The sequence below is a fragment of the Seriola lalandi genome, unplaced genomic scaffold, assembly GCF_002814215.2.
Source record: "Seriola lalandi dorsalis isolate HSWRI2012SDOR001 ecotype SW California unplaced genomic scaffold, Sedor1 jcf7180002054945, whole genome shotgun sequence".
In the NCBI taxonomy this organism is placed as follows: domain Eukaryota; kingdom Metazoa; phylum Chordata; class Actinopteri; order Carangiformes; family Carangidae; genus Seriola; species Seriola lalandi.
In genome coordinates, this window is record NW_019525496.1 from 1862427 (window position 1) to 1885314 (window position 22888).

At 42.9% G+C, this 22888-nt stretch overlaps 3 protein-coding genes across 3 annotated transcripts; 2 read left to right on the forward strand and 1 right to left on the reverse strand.

Moving 5' to 3' along the window:
• Positions 1-13534, forward strand: aebp1b (AE binding protein 1b). Its single transcript, XM_023393995.2, has 22 exons — positions 1-852; positions 1923-2096; positions 2190-2252; positions 3383-3745; positions 5647-5721; positions 6293-6358; positions 6650-6733; positions 7896-7967; positions 8071-8180; positions 8522-8661; positions 8760-8844; positions 8933-9077; positions 9179-9267; positions 9546-9669; positions 9992-10188; positions 10325-10501; positions 10757-10920; positions 11076-11509; positions 11628-11767; positions 12087-12186; positions 12300-12466; positions 12553-13534. Exons 1-22 carry the CDS (start codon positions 603-605, stop codon positions 12946-12948), a joined length of 3615 nt encoding a protein of 1204 aa, XP_023249763.1. The 5' UTR covers positions 1-602; the 3' UTR covers positions 12949-13534.
• On the reverse strand, positions 13417-17270 carry pold2 (polymerase (DNA directed), delta 2, regulatory subunit). The gene is made up of 11 exons (XM_023393998.2): positions 17116-17270; positions 16689-16921; positions 16471-16592; positions 16237-16360; positions 16031-16145; positions 15744-15942; positions 15534-15614; positions 14606-14763; positions 14371-14498; positions 14175-14276; positions 13417-14009 (listed from the first exon to the last, which is right to left on the reverse strand). Exons 2-11 carry the CDS (start codon positions 16912-16914, stop codon positions 13849-13851), a joined length of 1416 nt encoding a protein of 471 aa, XP_023249766.1. The 5' UTR covers positions 16915-16921; positions 17116-17270; the 3' UTR covers positions 13417-13848.
• Positions 17271-17517: 247 nt separating this feature from the next.
• nono (non-POU domain containing, octamer-binding) lies at positions 17518-19267 on the forward strand. Its single transcript, XM_023393999.2, has one exon. It carries the CDS (start codon positions 17653-17655, stop codon positions 18976-18978), a length of 1326 nt encoding a protein of 441 aa, XP_023249767.1. The 5' UTR covers positions 17518-17652; the 3' UTR covers positions 18979-19267.
• Positions 19268-22888: the final 3621 nt, after the last annotated feature.

Consider the following 22888-nt stretch of genomic DNA (forward strand, 5'->3'; position numbering starts at 1 on the left):
CTGCAGGACGAGAGCTCTCCACCGAGGAATTCAACAGGAACTGCAGACGAAAAGGATCTGGCTTCTTTCCCTAACACAGGAGGTGTAAATCCTGCAGTCTGAGGCCTCACCTGGCCTCTCTTATTGTCCCCCCTATCATCTTCTGTCTGAGCCCTGCACCTGTTCTGACTCGTCAGCCAGGTGAGGGGGATCCTCTGGCGTTCTGCTATTTTTTCAGCTGACCATAGCTGCAGGGCAATTAGGAACCCAGTCTATTCATTTGACTGGACTGCTGCTTTGCTCTGTATCTCTCTCTCTCTCTCTCTCTGTCTCTCTCTATAACCCACCTCCCTTCCCTCCCTGCCTATCCCTACCCCCCTCCCACTCCATCTCTGTCGAGCTCAGTCTGAGTCTGATTGACACTGTGGCTGTGGGGACTTGTGGAGCCACAGACATTTCCCTGCTGGAGTTAAAGTGTGGATCACATGGAAAGGACACAGGCGAGGAAAGGGTGAAATATAAATCTTGTGGAGGATTGAGGAACTGGGTTGAGCGTTGGACGGCTGAGATAGAGAAACAAAAACTCCAAACCAAAGGATTCTGCAGTTGGAAGAGCAGCAGGTATGAAAAGCCAGACTGTGGTTGTGTCTGTGGCTCTGCTGGCCCAGTGCTGCCTGCTGATACCCAGAGGAGGGGAGAGTGCTGGGGGGATAGTTTCTCTCCGGCAGCCTGAAGGGGAGAATCAGGCAGGGGATCAGCTGCGAGACGAGTCCCTGGATGACCCAGAAAGTGAACAAGGACTTGCAGAGGACCCACACCCACTGGGAAGCAGCAGCAAGGTCAAGAGAGACACAGAGGAGTCTGCGCAGGCAGGTGAGTGGAAAAACTTCACATTTTAACTATAGAAATACAGATATATTACACAGACAAGACTTCACAGCTGTTCAGAAGTGGTCTTGAGTTGTGAAACGACGTGAACACAAACACACACCCATTTGTTCTGTGACAGCTCCAACAGGCATGGGAAAGTCCAAGTGCTCATCTGTCCACAACTACACAGCAGGGAATAAACTGGGCAAAAGGGATTTTACACACTCCAGACAAGAGAAGAAGAAGCATCTTGCAGACAGATTTTTATGATACTGACCTTTTCCCTGCATCTGTTGCTGTAACTCTGCATGATTAATGCTGACTCTGGTGTACATTCAAGCTGAAAGAATGGGTTTCAATGACTAATACACATTAGTGATAAGCCTATTTTCTTTTCTTTCCTTCCGAATAAACTTCACATGTAATACACATCAGTCCAAACTAGCTCTTTAATGAGTCCCACTGATGGGTTTATTCTTTTGTGGTAAGATGTTGCTGAGGTGAGAGTGATATGTTTATTGAATATCTGGACAGATTTTGTCATTAAAACGGAACTGTGGTTCATGGAACACAACTAATGGAAAGAAAGAGAAGTGTTTTCCATGAAAGTGCCTCAGGACTTCAGACAGCCTCAGAAGGAAATACTAATGGACCTCAAGCAACCACTGAAATGCATCTGGCTGTCTGGATTTCCCCTCGGCTGTGTTGCATGTTGACATTGTAGGAAAGAAATAACTGCAAAATCTCAGATGCATTGCTTAGAAAGGATACACACAAAAAGACCATAATACATGAGCTTTGAGTTTTACTTTGGTACGCAATATGAATGTGCTTTCATCGATTAATAAATTGTGATCTAATTGGTATTGGCAGATTGTGACCTGCAAAGACACTGTTGGTTTCTATCACTTGATGATAAGGGACTTGTCTGAGAGGGAATTAAGGAAAAAATAATCATTTTTTTCTGTACACACATACTTTTAGTATATTTGCTTAATTTGATTCGAACCAAAAGTCGACTGAATGAGCTTTGGAAAATTTCTTTCTGCTCTTGTTTTTCCTCATCTTTCCAGGTATTTCGGGCAGAGTGAGGAGAGCACCAGAGGAAGGAAAAAAGAAGAAGAAGGACAAGAAGAAGAACAAAGAGCCAAAGGACCCCAACGCCACCAAAAAGCCCAAAACTGACAAGAAGGGAAAGAAGAAGGACAGGCAGACAACAACCACAACTCTACCACCAACCACCACAGGTGAGGACATGACGGAGCAGTGAGCTAAGTCTGAACTTGAATGACTTGGACTTGAATGAATGTTGTTGACCTTGTGTCTGTTTGGTGCCTCAGCGATCCCGACTGAACCACCCACTGAACCTGAGCCATACACCGACTACCCCTATCCTGATGTTGGTGAGTGACACACACTTAGGAACTGTATGAAAATGACTGGGCTGGGGAGGGGGGTAAAATCTTCCATTTCAGTTTGTAGATTTGCAAGCCTTGTTAATATTCTATTACCCTACCCATGAAAAAAACTGCAACAGTCTCCCCTTAATATCAATATAAAATGTAGTACAGGGTACAACCCTTTCCACCAAAAAGCCAAAGCATGAAGAATTTAAAGGGGAACTCCACCCATGTCACACATCAAAGTTTGTTTACTGGTCTTACTGCTGTATAAAAGTCATATAAAGCCAGTTGTGGGTCCAGTAGGAGCTCCAGATTCAAATCTGATTAAGAATGTGAGTCAGTGTCAGTTGGGACTAAAGACTACAAGTTTGAAAATAAGAAATATGGAGGTGAGGGGTTAGAAAGAAGTGATTTTTACCAGACATCTGTAACCCACTCCTTATGTGGGCTTAAAGCTACCAGCTTGAGTGTACAGTAGCTGCTACTAGCATAACACATCCAAATCTCTGACTTACTTGTGGGTAATGAAGGTGTCACATTTCATTTAGAAGAAGAATTTGTGGAATAAATAAGACAATATCTCTGGTTCTGTTGCATTGATGTTGTTTATTTTTTTAAACAATGCATTGTGTATCCAACAATGTTGTACCCGTGTTGTGCTAAATTGGTGGAGTACTTTAAGATGCTTTAATTAAATAAAACCTTAATTTGTTTGTGAAATAATGACCATTTTATGTGCAAAAATAGAAGTGGAATTAGCTTGAAATTTATCACAAACATAACAAAAGGCTGAAGATGAATCATAATACAGTCCTCCTAGTACTACATTTATTATGACATGTAAGTAAATCATGTCCTCTGCTTCTTGCAAAGTACGCCTCCATCAAACCTCCCCTTTAGCTGACCTTCCTTTCACGTGTAGTTTCCGTACAGTGTCTTAGAAATGTTAGGTGCTGTACAGGAGGTCATTCTGTTTGTAGTTTTGAATATTTCAGTCACCCCCCATTTAAAAACATAAATAGTGTAAAATAAAGGTAAATATAAATATAAGCTTAAAAACCATACAAAATATTTTTGACCAGACATTTGAGCCTGCCATCAGTCAGTTTTTCCATCTGTTTCTCCATCAGACAATGATTACTGGAAACCGGACGATGACTACTGGGAGGTTGATCCCACACCATCCAGGCCTCAGCCTCAGCCTGAGACTGAGACCACAGATCTTCCATATGATGACTGGAAGCTAGAGGAGGAAGACCCAGCCGCTCCTGTAACAGATGCCTACGAAGACTACTGGAAACCAGATGAGAAAGAGCCGTCCACCGCAGCGCCAGATGGCTACGACGACTATTGGAAACCAGACGAGAAAGAACCATATCCTCCTGTGACTGATAACTATGATACTTACTGGGAAGAGGTGGAACCAACGCCTCCTGCTCCTGAGGTTGATGGGAAAGCTGGGACAGATGACAATGATTACTGGGACGCCACATGTATGTCTAAGTCTTTGTTTTTCTCTGCTTTGTTTTGATCCAGGATGTTTGTGGGGTGACAGTTTATGAAACACGAATAGGATGTGATGAAACTGTAATGATCTCTGTGGGGAAATCACTGGGGGTCATTGCAACAACAAAGAACAAAGATCTGAGTACAGATTGAATTAGGGTTTAACCAAAATGATGTTTTTGAAATTTGATTTTGATAAAGACAACCACAATTTACTCAACTTTAGGACCAACTACATGTGTCAACTCAGTTTAAGAACATATACTGTTTGTATAATGGAGTTGAGACTTTGGTGCATGCCACTGGCAAGCATACACTGGAAGGCTAACCCAAGGCTAATTTATTTGCTGGCTAATTAGCTAGTTAACGAGCTAAGATAACAAGCCAGGTATGGTGAGTTCAGACATCAAGCCGGACCTGCTAAGCAGTGCTAATATATACTGGAATTTCACTCACCTCACAAAACATCACAGACTTCCTTACGTTGTGAGGCCGCACAGCAAGCCACATTATTAGTACGATATTTGCATAAAAAATCAACCAAGAGGTCACATTCAGTTACTCGAATTAGCTGAGGTGGTGCCTAGCAGAGAGCTAGCCGACTGTGATGGCACCCACCTCTCACTCAATGTGGCCACACCCTCAATTATGAGTAACTTTAAGCACTAATCAAATTTAAATGTGTGAGTTATGTATAAATTCACCCCCCATACAGTTGTCATGAAGGGGGGAAGTTAACTGTAGAGACTAAAACTGTTTTTGTACTAGCCTGTAAACTGTGCCTTTGGGCATTTTAACATGACAGTCTATGAGAACTTGCTTTTGCAGCCAACCTCAAGTGGCAATTGGAGGAACTGCAGTTTTAGGCACTTCTGTGTTAGCTTCAGTTTGTCACTTACTTTCACTGTTTTGCCGACAGCCACATCCAAACCTGAATCAATAGATCCTGGCTTTTTAATTTTGATCAGAGACATCATGTGACTCTGTCGCACGTAGAAATAGTTACATAAACCTTAAATTAGTGGAAAGATGGCTTTCTGGAGAATTTTAACCTGAACACAGTGCATTCTGGGTAGTGGTTATGCAATAAGTGCAATAACAATGCTTCGAACATCTGGATTAATGATCAGCTGGATATTTGTCAACACAATCAGCATGTAGTTTCTAAAATTGGCTCCACACACTAAAGAACACAAGATAACAGAACTGTTGTAACATTGTGAAGAACAGTTTGTGATAAATCACAAATTATTATGATATATGATATATATGATATATATCACTCACTGTTGTTGAAGCAAGAGACTGGCTTGGTTCATTTCCACAACTGAAAATTTTACCAAATTGTTTTTTTTCTTCCTGTGAACAACTTGCAATCCATAGTATAGACTGTCTTTTTTACAGTGAAAAAAAAAAGACAGAGTCTGTGAGTCTGTGGCAACAGAGGGTAATTCATTGACATCCAGTGGCTGAAACTGAAGACATAATCTTCCAAATACAGCCCCCTGATAATCTCAACAGATTGTCGTACCCTTTTCAAACAAGGCTGAATAACTAATACCATGCAGACTTCATGCTGAAAACATTTACGACCGTTGCTATCTCTTCCAGCCTCCGACCACCTGAAGTCAGCAGTGACTTAACAGATTTTTCCACAGGATCAGATCCTGGAAACAGTGTGTCGTTCGGTTCTGTGACACTCGTCTGGACCGGACCGGACGTGCTCTCATTACTCTGTGTTTCCAGCATATGTACTGTACCTCTGTTCATCCAGCATTTCCACTGACCCATCACGATGCCTTTTCTATTACATTCTCCTGTTTCTCAGTCTGCTTCTGACACAAATAATGTCTTTGTTTGACCTTCTCATTTCTTTCCACTCTTGCAGTTGAGGTGCCAGATAATCTTCCATTCCCTGATGGTAAAGAGGTCAGCCCTGAAATCATAGTAGAAACTCTACCAGGTAACTGCTGTCACTCAGACATGTTAGAAATTCAATCAATCAGTGTGTCAATTTTCCCATCAGCCAGTTAACGTGTTAGAAATCTCCACCTAAAGTTGAGATGCACAATGAAATGTCCATACCATCCGTGCCTTTAGGCCGGGAGCAGATGAGAAATCATGAGTGATTCAGCACATGGGAATAACATTGTAGTGTGTCTGTGAACTAACCTGCCCTACTTTTCAAACAGGAGTGGAGGGGTTTGCTTGGTTCCACACAGTCAACAAAATTTTCCATAGTTTTGTTGTGGAGTTTAAAAAAAAAGCCGCCCTGTCTTCAGATTACAACCGTGTTATGATTCTTGTAAATGTAAATTAAAGGTTTAACAACTTAATTACGTGGTGGGTGTTGCAGTGGCATCGAAACAGAGAACGCTTGTTGTGGTTGAATAAGCCAGGGCTGTACTAACCTGTAAAACTTGCAGATTAAATCATGTAATCTCATAAAATCTAATTTTTAATGTGGCGATGCCTCTGAGTGACTGGCTGAATCGTCTGACTTCATGTTCGTTTTTTGTTTTTTTTTTACACAGAGGAGCCAACAGCCACTTCTCCCTATGAAGGGACGTGGTATGATGACTACGATGAATATGGAATGAGTATGGACAAACACACACACACACACACACACACTCACACACACTCACAAATACAAATGTTTTATATCAGCTCTGCTAGTTAAGCTGAAGTGAGGCCAACAAAGTAAACAGTATAGAAAAGAGATAAACAGCAGCCAGGTCATTTATAAAAGTTCCATTGTGAGATTTTTACTGTTTATGGTTCCTAATGTCTTACGAAAACTCAGAAGTACCAGGATATACACTGCTGTACATGGGGCTGGTGTGTTTATGTTGCTATAAAATTGTCCATGATTTTCTTATTTTCCACAGGGAGAAAAGAAGACGAGACTGATGAAAAATGGATAGAGAAAGAGAGAGAGAGAGCCAAAAAGGAGAGAGAGAGGGAAGAGAAAGGTAAGGAAACTCAGATGTGGGTTCTTATATAACGCCACTCTGCACTCTCATGTCAGCCTACATGAGATAGTGTAGTTGCCAAAGCAAAGAACATGGGCTGTGACCTAAGTGCCAAAGTAGTAACAGATAACAGCTCAAAGGTGCTCGCTCACTCCCTTGGATCACATTTCTGTTTATAAGGGAATGCAGATGTGATTTCCCACCATACTAATGTCAGCAGGCCTTTGGTACTTGCTTTAACTTGCATGACAGGAACAAAAGTTCATACTTCCAAAACAAAATGGAGATTAGGCCAGTAAAAAAAAAAAAAGTAGAGAAACCTCTTGTGAGCTGGACTGAAAGCAAAGAGGGTGAGAGGGGGAGGTGATGAACCGCATGCAGTGGATTAGTGTGAGTGATAAAGAAAAGAGACAACAAGGGAGAGGATGTTGTAATGTAGGAGTCTTAAGTATTCACATCACATTCAGCTCTTTTTTTTTTTTTTTTTGCCACGTGTCTGCTGTGTGCAGTGAGGTTGGGCTGGTGGCTGAGGAGTCGAGCCTGGAGCCGATGATATATAACACTGTCGGGACTGGTGTCAATAGGGCACTTCCTGTGTGCGCGGATCACTGCAGATCTGGGTTTAAAGTGAAAAGCATTTTTAGCTAACTTTAGAGATGTTTCTGAGGCTTGTAACCTCATGTGTAGCACCGAGGCACAAAAGCAGATGTGTGTCTGCACATACATGTGTCGTGTGTTAATGTGTGTATCTTTATTTGCGCTTGTGCAGAGAAAGAGAGAAGTGCAGTAGGTGGGTGAGCTTATGACACTGTGTCCCACTGTCAGAAAGACTTCTGGCAGTCATACTATAAACTAATAAATAATGATAGCGATAGTTGGGGTTCTTCTTCAATAGTAAGCTCTCTGGGTCAGGATGATCTGAGTTTGATCAGAGCACACTCAGACTTGGGAGGAAACTCACAACATCTGGGGGGTGTTTTTGTTTCTTTTACCGCTCTCCAGCTTTCAGGTCCTCTTGAGGATTCTTGGCAAATAACACTTTCATAATAATGATGAGTTCCTAGATCATTTCTGGGCAGAGAGAGAGCGAGAGAGAGAAAAATATTCAGCCAAGACAGTGCAATTTATTTGACATTAAGACTGTTTTTCTGATCTCTGCCAGAGAGAGCGCAGAAGCTGAAGGAGGCGGAGGAGCGGGCCAGGAACAGACCACGTGTCTTCAAAGAGCCAAAGAGTAAGTCAACATATTTTTAAATCTGGAGAACATTGTATAAGCTTTGCTAATACAATTAACCTGACGTTTGATTTTCTCTGTCGTGTGTCTGTGTACGTGGCAGAGTGCCCTCCCCTGGGGATGGAGTCCCACAGGATCGAGTCAGACCAGCTTTCAGCCTCCTCTATGTCTCAGTATAGTTTTTCCCCTCAGAGGGCACGCCTCAACATGCAGGTACACAATCAGACAAGGACTCCGCTGGTCTGAATACTTATATACACCACAGCCATCACTTACATACGGCCAGGCCTTGAAATAAACACCAGCCACATGTTGGAAAATAATAACTGCTATTACAAAGTCTGTCACTTCCAGCAGCTGCTTTGGAAGTTTATGTTACAGTCTACTTTTATGCAGCTAAGTAATTAGATCAGCTGATAAATGTTTTTACTCCAAGCTATCACAGCATCTGTAATGTGTGTGCAGAGTATACATTTACACAAAGGTAGATATGCAGTGTGTGTCACTCAGTCAAAGGACCCAGCACTATGTGCTCTGGCCTCTGTGGTTCCCAGGGCTCTGACGATGAGGATGACATGAGAGGTGGAGCATGGTGTGCAAACTCAGAGGACAGAATCCACTGGTTTGAGATAGATGCTCGCAGGGAGACAGAGTTCACCGGAGTCATTACTCAGGGACGAGACTCCTTGAATGAGTAAGACACACACACACACATATATATATAAACACATGAATGCACTTCATCTTCCGTTCCTAAATTAGACATGTTGCCCGCATGTTGTCTTGTTGCAGGGGCGACTTCGTGATTTCCTACTTCCTGGCTTTCAGCAATGACAGCAGAGAATGGACCACCATCCATGACGGATACGCTGACTGGGTGAGTTCAGCAGAAATCATCTCACTTCCCTGGGCACCATGTATGATGTCTCCTCCCTCTTTCCCTGACTCACTTTCCTCTCGTCCAGTTGTTCTTCGGAAACAGTGATAAGGACACTCCAGTGATGAACCAGTTGGCAGAGCCTGTGCTGGCCCGCTACATCCGGATCATCCCCCAGAGCTGGAACGGCTCTCTGTGCATGAGGCTGGAGGTCCTAGGCTGCCCCCTGCCTGGTGAGCTTCACACACACACACACACACACGCACATGCACACGCATACATGCACACACACTAAAACAAACAAAATTAATAATCCATTTTTATTGCCTCACAGATCCAGTTGACGTTCAGTACAGGCAAAATGAAGTGACTCCAGTGGATTACTTGGAGTTCAAACATCACAGCTACTCAGAGATGGTTGCAGTGAGTATCCCTGCACACGGGCCCCTGAACGTCTTCAACAGGAAATCCTCATCTGTTTTTCAGAAGTCTAAAACAAAACAATTTCCCAGGAACAATTAAACACTGAGCCAGCTGCTTTAATCTACTTTAATGTAAAATGATATTAAAACCCCCGCAGAGGGCCTCTCTCTCTTTCTCTCGCAGTTAGGCATTTCAACCACTAGAGGGCAATCCATGAGCCGTCTCATAAATAATGTGTAAATATAATGATACAGTTTCCTGTTTCCATCATCTCACAGCTTATGAAGTCAGTGAATGAGGAGTGTCCCAACATCACCAGCATCTACAGCCTGGGCCGCAGCTCCAAGGGACTGGAAATCATGGCCATGGTCATCTCTGGCAACCCGACAGAGCACGAAATAGGTGAGAATATGTTTAAACGACCATGAAACAGGCAGATAGAACTGATTTGTTAAATTGCTTGTATTGTATTGTATTTCATTATGCACTAACAATAGCAAAATTAAATCCTAAAAGCATGTTTTCATTCCAAGCAGATGTAATACCAGCCGTTTTCTCTCAGACTTTCTAAACCTGAAATGCTGATTGGTTGAAATTTAAACCTGAGGAGTGTTGGGTCTCGGTGGCACCACCCCTGATTCCAGGAAATCCTAATAAACACCAGGTGGAAGTCAGCAGATTATGGTTAACAGACAAACAGCTAGTCTCCTCCGTCTGTCTGCAGGTGAGCCGGAATTTCGCTTCACGGCAGGTCTCCATGGAAACGAGGCGGTGGGAAGGGAGATGCTTCTGCTTCTTATGCAGTACCTGTGCAAAGAGTACAAAGACAGAAACCCCAGAGCCCAGCAGTTGGTGGAGGGAATACGCATCCACCTGGTACCCTCGCTCAACCCTGATGGACATGAAGAAGCTTTTAAAGCCGTGAGTGAAACAACTTTAGTTTCTAATTAAGAGGCAAAAAGAGAAACAAACAAGGAAATGACAGTGATTCGTAGTGCACTTGTGGTCTTAAGTGATTTAGCTGAACCTGTCCTTTATCCAATTTCTCCTTCTGCAGGGATCAGAGCTGAGCAACTGGACCACCGGACACTACACTGAGAACGGCTTTGACATCTTCCAGAACTTCCCTGACCTGAACAGCATCCTGTGGGATGCTGAAGATAAGGGCATGGTGCCCAAACTCACCCCCAACCATCACGTAGCCATACCAGAGAACTTTGAGGCCAACAGCTCGGTAAGGAGAAGTCGCTAATCAAGCATGCTGAGGAATAATACCTCCAGATCTGGACTGTTCAGAGGACAACAACAGCAAAAAATCTATAATATTTCAAAATACACTGTGCTTTCATTTTTTTTTTTACTATGAAACGCTTCTACAAGACCTTTGATTTCTTATAAAAGTGTATTTGATGGCAAAAATGAGTGTATACTGTTCTTAAATGGGGCTTCCCTCCACTATTTGGGTGATCCCAATCTTCTTTTCCTCCAGATTGCTGTGGAAACCAGGGCCATAATCTCCTGGATGAAAAGCCATCCATTTGTGTTGGGTGCAAACTTCCAGGGCGGGGAGACAATTGTGGCCTATCCTTATGACAGCTTGCGTCTCAACAAGCCTGACCAGAGCCAGAAACCCCACAGCCGCAAGAAGAGACAGTACGACTGAACTCTCTCCAGCTCCCTCTCTGTTCTATTCTTGTTCCCCTGCTTTACACACATTTATTTCCTAAATTCTCACTTTTCCTCCTCCTCCTTTCTCCTGCTGTGGTTACAATCAAGTGAAATAGATCATCTAGAATAATTTCTTACAGGTATGAGGAAGAAGGTTTTGATGTGACGGAGTGGGGAAGGGGCTACCAGGAGGAGCCAGAGGAAGACTGGAGAAGTAGGGGATACTCGGAGCCGGAGGAAGACAGGAGGGGTCAAGGCTATGAGCATGGCTACGAGCACGGCTACGAGCACGGCTACGACCACGACCACGGCTACGACCAGAGTTACAACCAAGGTTACGGCCACAGAGAGGAAGAGGAGGACGACACAGGAAGAAGCGCCGGCTACCAGTACGCTGAGCCTGAGGATGAGCCTCGGGTGATTGCTGATGAATCCCTCTTCAGGTGGCTGGCTGTCTCCTACGCCTCCACACACCTGACCATGACGCACAACTACCACGGCTCCTGCCACGGAGGCAACTCAGCAGGGGGGCAGGGCATTGTCAACCGGGCCAAATGGAAGCCAATCACAGGCAGTAAGTAGAGGCCTGTGGGGTTAGTTTAACTGTCTGCATATGTTTATAACACGCCCTGGTGGACAATTTGTGCATTGCAAGCTCTGAGGTTAAAGTTTGTGCGTGTACTTCCCTCTAGGTATGAATGACTTCAGCTACCTGCACACCAACTGTTTTGAGCTGTCCATATTCCTGGGCTGTGATAAGTTCCCTCATCAGAGTGAGTTGGCGTATGAGTGGGAGAAGAACAGAGAGGCGATGCTCATCTTCATGGAGCAGGTCTGTAGCACACACTTACACTTACTCACAGCATACAGACATGAACATGCTGAAGAATTGCTTTTATTTACCTTCAGCATTACTCAGTTACTCTGCTTTAAGTAACACTTGGTCAAAGGTAACACCTCCTACAGTATGTGTAGTTAAATTTGGCCAATGTGAACAGCACAATAAGACAATCTGACCAGTTCAGTTTACCAACCAAGCCCTTTCATATCTAGTGGGATGGTTTTATGGATGGGAATCTCAGTCCATCCTATCATTCAGCCCGCTGCGTTGACCCCCCCTCTCAGCCACCGCATTCTCCCCCTCTGTCTAGGTGCATCGTGGCATCAGGGGCATTGTGAAGGATCAGCAGGGGAACCCCATCGCAAACGCCACTGTGTCTGTAGAGGGGATAAACCATGACGTCACCACAGGTCTGGAGAAACACCTCCACTCTATTCCCATTCCTGAGGCTCATCATATGTTTTAAGTTATTAGTACCCTCTGCGCTTAAAACGAAATGTTTGTCCCCTCTTTGCAATTGTAGCTCCAACAGGAGACTACTGGAGGATGCTGAACCCAGGGGAGTACCGTGTGACGGCTCGAGCCGAGGGCTTCTCCCCTGTGACAAAACTCTGTGTGGTGGGTTATCAGTCAGGAGCGACCGCCTGCACCTTCAACCTTGCCAAGTCCAACTGGGACCGCATTAAACAGGTAAGGCCTTGCCATCCTGACCTGACCACCCCCTCAATACATGTCATTCCAGTACTTAATAAAGCAATGTCTCAATTTATCTGCAGATCATGGCCCTCCATGGAAACAAGCCAATTCGACTCAGCTACAGCAACAACAGAGTACAGTATCCCTCAGTTGTTAATGGCAACAGGCATGTGGTTGACAGCAACAATGGGTATTCACAGAATTCACGACTCAGCGCTGAGCGGCAGAGGAGGCTCAGGATAGCTCGTCTCCGTCGCCTTCGGCAACAGAGATTAATGAGGCTAAGATCGACAACGACATTACCCCCAACGACAACAACAACAACAACCACCACCACCACAATTCCCACAACACCAGAGACCACCACATCCTGGTACGACTCGTGGCTCATAATGGAGGGACAGTCCTCGACACCTGGCGGGTTCACAGACTCCATCCTGGATTATAACTATGAGTACAAGATCGATGACTATTAAACCAAACACACACACACACACACACACACAGTCTGTTTCTGTAAACAACCATCCTCTCCTACTTGTAGTTCTCACTGCCTTGTTGTACTTGGAGCAGGTTGATAAAAAAAATGTTTAAAAAAAATCAAGAGGAGTCCTGTCTTTGTATGACATATAAGCAATGGGAATGTACAGAATATTAACTCTATTAATTGTATAAAGATAGTGTATCTATTACTTAACACTTGAATCAATGCCTCTTCACAGAAACTGACCCCATTAATGAAAGGTATCATTTCAGTTTGACAGTTCACACTGTGTTTTTCTTGACTCATCAGTCTGTCTTTTTTTTTCTTATGAAATGTTTATTTTGGATGCACATTACAAAAAAAAAATGTCATGACATTTTTTTTTAACTTCAGAGCTGAATTATTTACAGTCTTCAACCATGGCAGAAATATTTTTTTTTATAGTATGAACAGTCGCTAAAAAGGTGTGTAAAGCATTTATTAACAGTTGGTAACAGAGTCAGAGGAGGGAAAGTGTCTTCTGTCACACAGCTGGGGTAGAAGAGTTATTTTTCAAATAAAGGCTTGTTAATACAAAACGCTTGTGTTCTCTTTTTTAAGCACTTTCTGTGAACACTGATTTCTGAGCAGAACACTGAGATATCAGTGCTGTTTATGTTTTACAATCCTATTCAGAAAGCTCACCTTAGAAGGAAACATTATAATAAACCTTATAAGGCCATTGTAACAGCAATTTGTTGCCCTTCATGATACCAGACAGCAATAGGACTGTAATTGCTGGCCCCATGTAGGTTTGATTGTCTCTAGTGTTGTCTAGAGTTTTGTCTCTAGTCAATACATGAGTAGTGTCCAAGAAGTCTCAGCATGTTGTACTGTGTGTGGATATGGACCCTCAGTGACTGATGTTCATTTCACTTTCCTCATCCTCGTCAACGGAGAAGGCAGAGAAGCTGACTGGCTCACATTCGAGAGTGCGTAAATTGACCAGGCATGCTGTTTGGGTGCTGTTGAAATCTGGGACAGTAACCAACAGGACTTCCTGGCCATCAGCACCTGGCAAGACAGAAGAAGTAATACACTGACACAAGAGTGGAAGGGAAGGAAACAGTTCAAATGGAATATGTCTGAAATAATGTAAATATTTGATCCACTTGGAGTGTAAAGAAAGACCATAGCGATCACCCAACAAGTTTCTTAATGAAGACATCACACACTAACCTTTGATGAGCTTGGACTCAAAGGTTGGGGCGTTGCCACTGAAGTAAACATGGGGACACTCTTCAAAGATGAAAGGGTCTTTTTGATAAAATGGGTAACAACCTGACACAAAATGTAGAGAAAGCAGTGTGAATCATTTGAACCAATATCAGCCAGAAAATGTGTGTTTTATCCTGCATCAACCTGTCTGACTAACCGAGAGTATCAGGTGCGGTAGGGGCCAGGTGTCTGAGCCGCAGCGTTTCCTCCAGTATTTCCAGGTGACTGTCCATGCTGCTGTACTTTTGAATGTCAGACACATTCTGGCCTGATGTGCCCAGGAACCTTTAGTGGAAACAAACAAAAACAGGGTCCTAAGCATATCTGCACACTAACTTTAGATTAAACGTTAAATGCGAGAAGGCAGAGTGCATGTGTGTGGTAGTGCTCACCTTACTCCGTCGAAGTTAGCCTGGTATGGATTGGATGCCAGCTGTAGAGTGGGGTACACTGAGGACAGGGGGAACATGCAGCGATGGAGAGGCTGCTGCGGGAGAGTGTAGTTGGTGGGGTCATATTGGCCCGGCATTACATCCACGGGAACAGAGGCCTGGAACAGCATGAGGGAGTGACACATAACATTAGAGACCATAATGTTACCTCAGTGGTACTCTCAACTTACAAGTAAAGTCATATTTTCTGTCATGCCCTAAAAACTTAAGGTAAAGTTTTTACCTTTTCCCCCAGACTCATACTAGCTCTTCCTTAACTACAAACACCACTTTCTTTGCACTTCTCTCATTTCTTTATCAACTTATCTGGCGCTATCTGATTAATTCTTTTGTCTGCAAAACATCCCAAAACTGTCATCTGTCCATCTTGATGTCAACTCATTTTATATAATTCTGAACAAAATTGTGAAAATAAAATGAAAATATACACTCAGTTCCCCCTGGCTAAAACTAATGTAGTCTAATGCAACAGTCCAGTAATAAATCCTCCTCCGTAAAGGTTATAATATTTAGTTTTTGTTGAAACTGTTTCAGAGAGGTGTTGATTCAGCTTGCTGGTAATTTCAGTAGCTGCAGTTTATGGTGCTGTTGAACTGTGTTGTGTTATCGGGACAGGTGTTTCCATTACTTTGTCCACCCCATTCATATGAATGAGAGGAGGCTGAATAAGGACAAACTGCAGCCTCCAAAACAACCATAAAGTTAGCAACAAATCAACACCTCTCTGAAACAGTTGCAACACAAACTGAACATTATAACCTTCATGAGAGTTTATTTTATTACAAGGTTTTAGCTAGGTGGACATAAATAAACTTCCAACTGAGTGTAAGTACACACATACAACCTCACAGAGCAGATGTTGACTCACCACCAGCTGAAGCAGCAGCTCATCCAACAGACGAATGGCCTCCACGCTACCAGCCTGAGTCTTCTTGGTGAGATATTTAGCCTGAAAACAGAAGGAGGGTAAAACAGTACTTGATATATTTGTACATCGATATCTGTTCTCTTCTTTACTGAAACAGTAAGACTATAGACATAATCAAACGTGTGTCAAGGTTAAATAAGTTCCAGTCACCTTCGTTGATGCATCCTTGTCTTGGGTACTTTGGCTCAGGAGGTTTCCAGCCAGTAGGACCCTGGAAATTGTCGCTGCACCGCTCTGCTCCCCCTGGTCACCAAGCTGACCGGTTACCATGTCAACCAGCAACTGCAGCCCCAGCATGCTGTCGGCATGAGTACTGCCAAGACCAAGTCCTGAGGCCAGAAGCACAAACCTGAATGAAGACAGACAAGGCCATTAGCATCTCTTATCACAGAAGGCTGGTATTTAAGTTCCGTAGGTGTATGTGTGTGTGGGTTCACCTGTCTGAGCTGAGCGCAGGTCTTGCTGTCTGCAAAGGGAGATCAGCTGTGCAAAAGTCCTCAACTGTGAACTTCCCATCGTTCCTCTCAGCTCCATATATTGCAACAATGCTTCCTGAGGGAGAAAACAGAAAATGGCATGACGTACAAGAGACATGTCCAGAGACAATTTGATCATCATGTGACATCCTGAAAAGAAACCTGACCTGTCACACACTTGTCTCTGTCGATTTTGCCCTGTAGTTTAATCCTCTGGAGCTCATCCTCCAGAATCAGCTCATCCGTTTCACTGATGTATTTGGCTCGTGCAGGCTGGGGCAGCAGGTTGTGCTAAAAGAGAAAGACACATATAAAGATGGTACATGATACTTCCCAGAGAGCTGATTTAATTTCATCTATGATTCAGGGGGTCAGCTGGTGAATTCATCATGTGTGCCAACCTCCTCGCTGATCTCTTTCAGAATAGATGGCTGCAAGTCCATACGCTTGAACAAGGTGCCCACAATGCAACACTGCTCTCCTGTCTGAAGATCACACAACTTCCTGATAAGCACATCTGATCCTGGCCGAGACAGAATAAAACAAACAGATGAGAAAACGCATGAACATAACAGAAAAGGCTCCTGGGGTGTGGGTTTAAAACATGTCCCGAGCTTACCCCACTTCTGCTGGGCTCTCTCTGACAGCAGGGGCCTCATCTGCATGAGTCGTGCTGCGTAAATATGAGCATACTGCCGACTGAAACTTCTATCCCCAATTCTGTAGCGCTCGGAGCAGGGACTGTAAGCCAGCGACGTCCTCTCAAACACCGGCCCCTGGTCATCGGAGGCAGGGCGGCAGAGCAGAGAGGAGCCCTCCTTCTGGGCGCTGAGGTCGGAAAACATGACTGTCCTGAAGCAGCGACAGAGGAGAGATTAGCAGAAATGCATCTTCTTCGTCACATGCACACTTTATAACTGTCCTCTCGTTTCTGAAGTGATTTTAACAAGCTAGCAGGTCCAGGTTTTAGCCCGGCGTAAATGACAGCATGTCAAAACATGTCGACTGTTGGTGTATCGGTAATCAAACAGATTTAACAACCTTACCCTTGAAGGACGAAAGTCAAGCTTCAGCTGTTGCCAGTCTTAAATTGGGATTTAAGTTATATTTTACGCTCGTTCTCTTTCTCTTTATATTTTGTTCCTTGTCAGAGAGCCAAAGACGCAATTCCCGCGAAATCACCCGCTCAACATCGCCGGAGTTTTCAAGGCTATTCTCGCGAGAAGAAAATAGGCTGTTGGAGAACTGCAGCAACCAACACAAAAACCAAAGGTACCCTAAACCTTAATGGCAACGACCTAAGCCTACATCAATTTTAACAGGCAAGGATACATGCTGATCGTGAATGATATAACATTAAAAAAAAAATAGACCAGTCTATTTTGTTATTTTTCTCGCACCGTCGCACAGAGACTACGTCACGAAGTAATATACGTACGTCGCACAGAGGTGAAGTCACAATAGCGTCGCGGCAGCACGCAGCCTCGCCATTTTCGCAGCTCTTTGTGCGCCACTGTCTGCTAAGAGTTTGCGTCTTTTTATTGAGCGGTTCATCGACTCGGGTTTGAATTCTGTTGCCAAAAATGCAAGGAAACAAAGGCCCCCAGCAGAACCACGGCCTCAACCGCCCGGGTGACCAGAAAAAACCCGGAGGAACAAACACCAACGGCCAGCAACCTGAGCCGAGCGAGCATACCAACATCAATGAGGCCTTAACCCTAGACCTGCACAGCTTCAGGAAACCCGGGGAGAAGACCTTCACACAGCGAAGCAGGCTGTTTGTAGGAAACCTCCCAACTGGAGTAACCGAGGAGGAAATCGAGAAGCTGTTCTCCAAGTACGGGAAGGCCAGTGAGATCTTTGTCAACAAGGAAAGAGGCTTCGGCTTCATCCGGCTGGAGACCAGGATCATAGCAGAGATCGCCAGAGCCGAGCTGGATGATACTCTGTTCAGAGGCAGACCCATACGGGTGAGGTTTGCAACACACGGTGCTGCTTTATCTGTGAAGAATTTGCCAGAGTTTGTGTCCAACGAGCTGCTGGAGGAGGCCTTCGCTGTGTTTGGTCAGATAGAAAGAGCTGTGGTCATAGTGGATGACAGAGGGAGGCCTACAGGGAAAGGAATAGTGGAGTACACCTCAAAGCCAGCTGCAAGAAAAGCTCTGGATAAGTGCAGTGATGGTGCTTATCTTCTCACAGCTTTTCCTCGCCCTGTTACAGTGGAACCTATGGATCAGATGGATGAAGAGGAGGGACTGTCAGAAAAGATCATAAACAAAAACCAGCAATATCACAAAGAGCGTGAGCAGCCACCTCGATTTGCTCAGCCAGGCTCCTTTGAGTACGAGTATGCCATGCGCTGGAAAGCCCTGATGGAGATGGAGAAGCAGCAGTATGAAATGGTGGACCGCAACATGAAAGAGGCTCAGGAGAAGCTGGAGGCTGAGATGGAGGCGGCCAGACACGAGCATCAGGTGATGCTGATGAGGCAGGACCTGCTGAGGAGGCAGGAGGAGCTGCGGAGGATGGAGGAGCTCCACAGTCAGGAGGTGCAGAAGAGGAAACAGGCTGAGCTCCGACAGGAGGAGGAACGCCGGAGGAGAGAAGAGGAGATGAGGATGCGCAACGAAGAGATGATAAAGAGGCAGCAGGAGGGCTTCAGAGGCAACTTCTCTGAAAATAGGGAGCAAGACATAAGGATGCATATGGCCGGCCATGGGATGCCCATGAACAGGAACTCTCTGGGTGGTAATTCTGGTCCTGCTGGTGCTTCTGGCATGGCTGCTGAGAATGCTTCAATGATGCCGGGGCCGGGAAACAACAACATGACCGGAGGAGGTCAGGGTGGCTTCCCCAGAGGCCTTCCTGGGCCTGGAGACTATGGACCTAATAAGCAACGCAGATTTTGAATCACATCTAATTTTTTTCCATTTTCATACTCACTGTATTTTGAAGTTCAGGTAGTGAGCATTACTTTTGAACTTTGAAAACTGTTGCATGTGTTTTTTGTTTTTTTGTTTTTTTTTTACTTTTTATTTGTACTTTTGAATTATGTTTTAGTACTAAAATGTCCAAACTCTCCAAATGAGCCATGTGTTTTACATTATTTCTCACATTAATGTATTTTTCATAGGGATAGGAAATGTTTTTGTCCTGGATATGTTAACTTTTCTGGAATAAATTCGTGATTCCCTAAAATATTTTTGTTTTATTCAGAATAGACAGATACTCATGATCTCTAAATGTCTTTCAAAGCAGCGTTGAGCCAAATATTTCACCAACTCTGTTAGCTCAGTTTATTCATAAAACTGACTAAATCAAGACATTTTTTTCTCCATGATGGTTTCACATGGTGTGTCTCTCTCTTCAGTCAGCGCTCCATCACTGTTCTCAATTGGATTCATGTTGCTGATTCGAATATTGATTTTAATTAATAGAGTGGCAAGGACCTAAAACCTGATTCCAAGGCAGCACATAATGTCACCTAAGAAATTATCTCAGTAGGGTCGGTAAATACGGTGCAGAAATTCATGAAAAGTAAAGTGTAAACAATTCAAACTCATGTCTTGTTTGAAGCTGTAGTTATACTTTGCTTTTCAACACAGCTGCAGCTAATGAAGCGAACCTGGAAGTCTGAATAGGGAAAGTTAATAAGCATAATTTGACAGTAATGTTGGGGTTATTATTGTCAATACCTGCTGATGTGAGTAGCTAAAATTCAGGCCTTTTTTGTAGCTGCTGTGATACATTTGTGAAAAGGTTCAGTTGGCTACACAGTGATGTCTCTTCCATTCACATCTTATGATATTTCACAGCAGGAAAGAACAGGTGTAGTTAATATTGATAATGGCTGTAATATATTAAGATGTGTATGTTATGGCTCACTGGGACCCAATGGAACAGAGCCATAATTCATGTTTTTAATGACACCTGAGCCACCGCCCTGTAACGCTCCCTGGTTTTTATTGACGACTGACTCCTTGTGAAATTCACTAACTGCCGTACTAGACAGACAGTGACTCATTCTCCATCTAACCCAAGAGGATCAGTGAATGAAAAATAAAGCTCATGCCCACACAGAGGGCAGTGACACCTGCATATCTACACAGTGACAACAACCACTGCATACAAGAACATTGTCCTGAAATGTCACAACTCACTGTGACTGGCCCAGATTAATGAGACAAAGAGAAGAGGGTGGACCCTTTAAAGAACAATTTAAAGAACAGGATGGATTAGGCTCTCCTTCAAAATAATACAGGTAGTGTCATATAAGCTGTCAGTCATGCAGAGGGAAGCTAGAGTTTCATGTACACCTCTGTGACTTGCTTAATTTACTCTTTACACTTCAAAGGTCAAAGTTCATCAATCGCAGAAGGGAAAAACACAAGTATTTAGTTTCTGATTTCAGTACAGATCCATTGCCATGTCAGCTGTCCATCACGTACATCAGGCTTTCGTGTTTGAGTTTCATGAGGAGACCCCTCCCCCATCCAGTGACCTGTCGAGATGAAACCCAAATAAAAAATACCATGCAGAGAAAGTCTGGTTTGTAAACAAGGGCTAAGCTGATGGAAGCGGACTGAAACTTTTGGCTTGCATAATAACTAAACAGTTGCAGCATGCTTGTGTCAGACTAGTGCAGTTAAAAGACTCAGGTTATGTGATCATATTCTGTGTTGTGAAGGAGCATCAACAGTTTCACATGAATGATTTCGAGTCACTAGTGGTTGAGCTTCTGCTCAGTACAAACCAAACTTCTATACAAAAAGCTGAAGGATGAGATAAAGTCAGGGTTGTGTTAGTGTGAAATAGAAAATCAAAAGCAGTAGCTTATAGTTGATCGTCTTGAATATCAAAACATCCAGCTGTTAAATGCTGTGTCACCCTCCCTATTATGACAGACAGCCTGATGGTAATTGCAGATATTTAAGGCTCCTCCTATCTCCATCACGCCAAGGGTTTATATCCAATCAGGCAGGTTCCAGCTGATAGCCAAGATCTTTCTGAGGAAACTATCCTTCACCCGTGCTGGAGTCCAAAAAGTCAAGATAATCAGCTTGCTCCACTACCCAGCCAGCACAATAAATAATCGTTGACAAGGACTCAGTCATAAAGAGGGAAAAGTGTGTGTTATCTGGAGGTGAGATCAGCAAAAATGGTTTAGATAGGTACTTTTCAAACTATCTGCACCTAGGAGGTGAGACAGCAAGACATTTTTCTACAGCTCTCTTTGTGCAAGGTGTGTCTTTAATTTTATCAATCATGAATCTGAGGCTTTCGAGCCCCCACCCATGAAAAGCCTGATGATTTAGCAGATTTAACATGTAGAATCATGTATGCACAACTGCTTTATAATCAAAAACGTGTATGATTATATAGAAATAATACATGTAAGACTAAATAGATTTGACCATGCAGCATAGTATTGTCAATGTTTGTAATCAGTGTAGATAAAGATTGTTTTTTTTTTTCTACCTGCCAGGATCTCTGCAGATAAATTAGTATAGTTTGTATAATATTAAGTCTTGTGTTTGAATCTGTGTTTCTAATTGCACTCACATTCATCCTTTATGTAATTTGAAAGGAGAAAATGCTAAGTAGTATATGCACATAACATTTAACTGGTCATATTTCTGTCCCATTATCAAATAGTACAGTTATAACATACAAATATGCATTGCAATAGAAGTAAAAATCAATTTTTTCTAACAAATAAAGATGTCATAATTATGTGATGGCCTCATGTTGCACTTGGTCTAGGTACATGAATTTAATTGAGTAATAACATCATGAGTTTAGTTTCATGAACCTATAATATGCTTTCCATTAACCTTAATCTAATTACTTATTCTAATTATTCTATTCAATTTTTTGTTTATTTTCTCACTAATAACAATAAAAACTGTGCTTGTGTTTGCTATTCATCCAGCATTCCTTGAAACTCTTGAAAACCCAGTAAAGGATTTGGACTGTGCTCAAAATCTTATCTTGAAATACTTGAAGCAACAGTTATCAAATTGTATTTTTTTGATTTGTTTTATACTCAGTCCACTTTGATGAAGCAAGACAACAGGAACAACAATAGGAAGTCCTCTTTCAACTAAAAAAAAATACATCATGAAAAACAGAGCAACCGAAATGACCATAGCATTAAATTCCTATTTCTCTGAACAAAAATGTGACATTATCAGGGTCAACATAACAAATACAGTATTTATGCTGTTTTTACATGCTGTCAGAGAAATATGGATTTAATGCTGTGCTTATTTTTGTTGCTCTGTTTTTAGTCCTGTTTGTATCTGCAAGGCTTTCACATTGTATTCATCAGTCTGGTCTCCTGTCAATGTGTCAAACATCTGTATTTCCTTTATCAGATCATTCAGGTGAGTGGTTCAACATAAAAGGTTTTCCCTCATACACTTTTTCATACTTGTGTCCTTTTTTGTAGGAACAACTGGTGCTCAGTTTAAAAAAGGTGAATTACCATCATTACTTAAAAATATTACAGTATGCATCTAATAATCTAATAAAGCACTGCACCCCTTACAGAAGTTGTGACCCTTGTGTTGTTTTACAGTACATGTTGCTTTTGTGCGTTGAAGAGAGCTGACGTCTAAATTGATTGCAGAAAACACAGTCTGTTATTTTTGAAGTTGTTCTTCATTCTTGATACCAAAATGTGTGAATAATTTTTTTTTTTTTACCAAAAAGATCATCGTGTGATTTTACAAAAATATTGTTTATTTCACATTTAAAACTATATCATATACATTAATATTAAATTGAAGTCCTGGCTGTCTAATCTAATTAGCCTGT

Excerpts from the sequence above, each read along its gene's own strand:
- aebp1b (XM_023393995.2), top strand. The coding sequence starts at position 603 with ATGAAAAGCCAGACTGTGGTTGTGTCTGTGGCTCTGCTGGCCCAGTGC. Across the intron at positions 853-1,922 it reads AGAGGAGTCTGCGCAGGCAG|GTATTTCGGGCAGAGTGAGG; the intron begins GTGAGTGGAAAA and ends TCATCTTTCCAG. Across the intron at positions 12,187-12,299 it reads AAACCATGACGTCACCACAG|CTCCAACAGGAGACTACTGG; the intron begins GTCTGGAGAAAC and ends TTGCAATTGTAG.
- pold2 (XM_023393998.2), bottom strand. The coding sequence starts at position 16,914 with ATGTTTTCCGACCTCAGCGCCCAGAAGGAGGGCTCCTCTCTGCTCTGC. Across the intron at positions 14,764-15,533 it reads AGCTGCTGCTTCAGCTGGTG|GCCTCTGTTCCCGTGGATGT; the intron begins GTGAGTCAACAT and ends ATGCTGTTCCAG. Across the intron at positions 14,277-14,370 it reads TACCGCACCTGATACTCTCG|GTTGTTACCCATTTTATCAA; the intron begins GTTAGTCAGACA and ends ATTTTGTGTCAG.
- nono (XM_023393999.2), top strand. The coding sequence starts at position 17,653 with ATGCAAGGAAACAAAGGCCCCCAGCAGAACCACGGCCTCAACCGCCCG.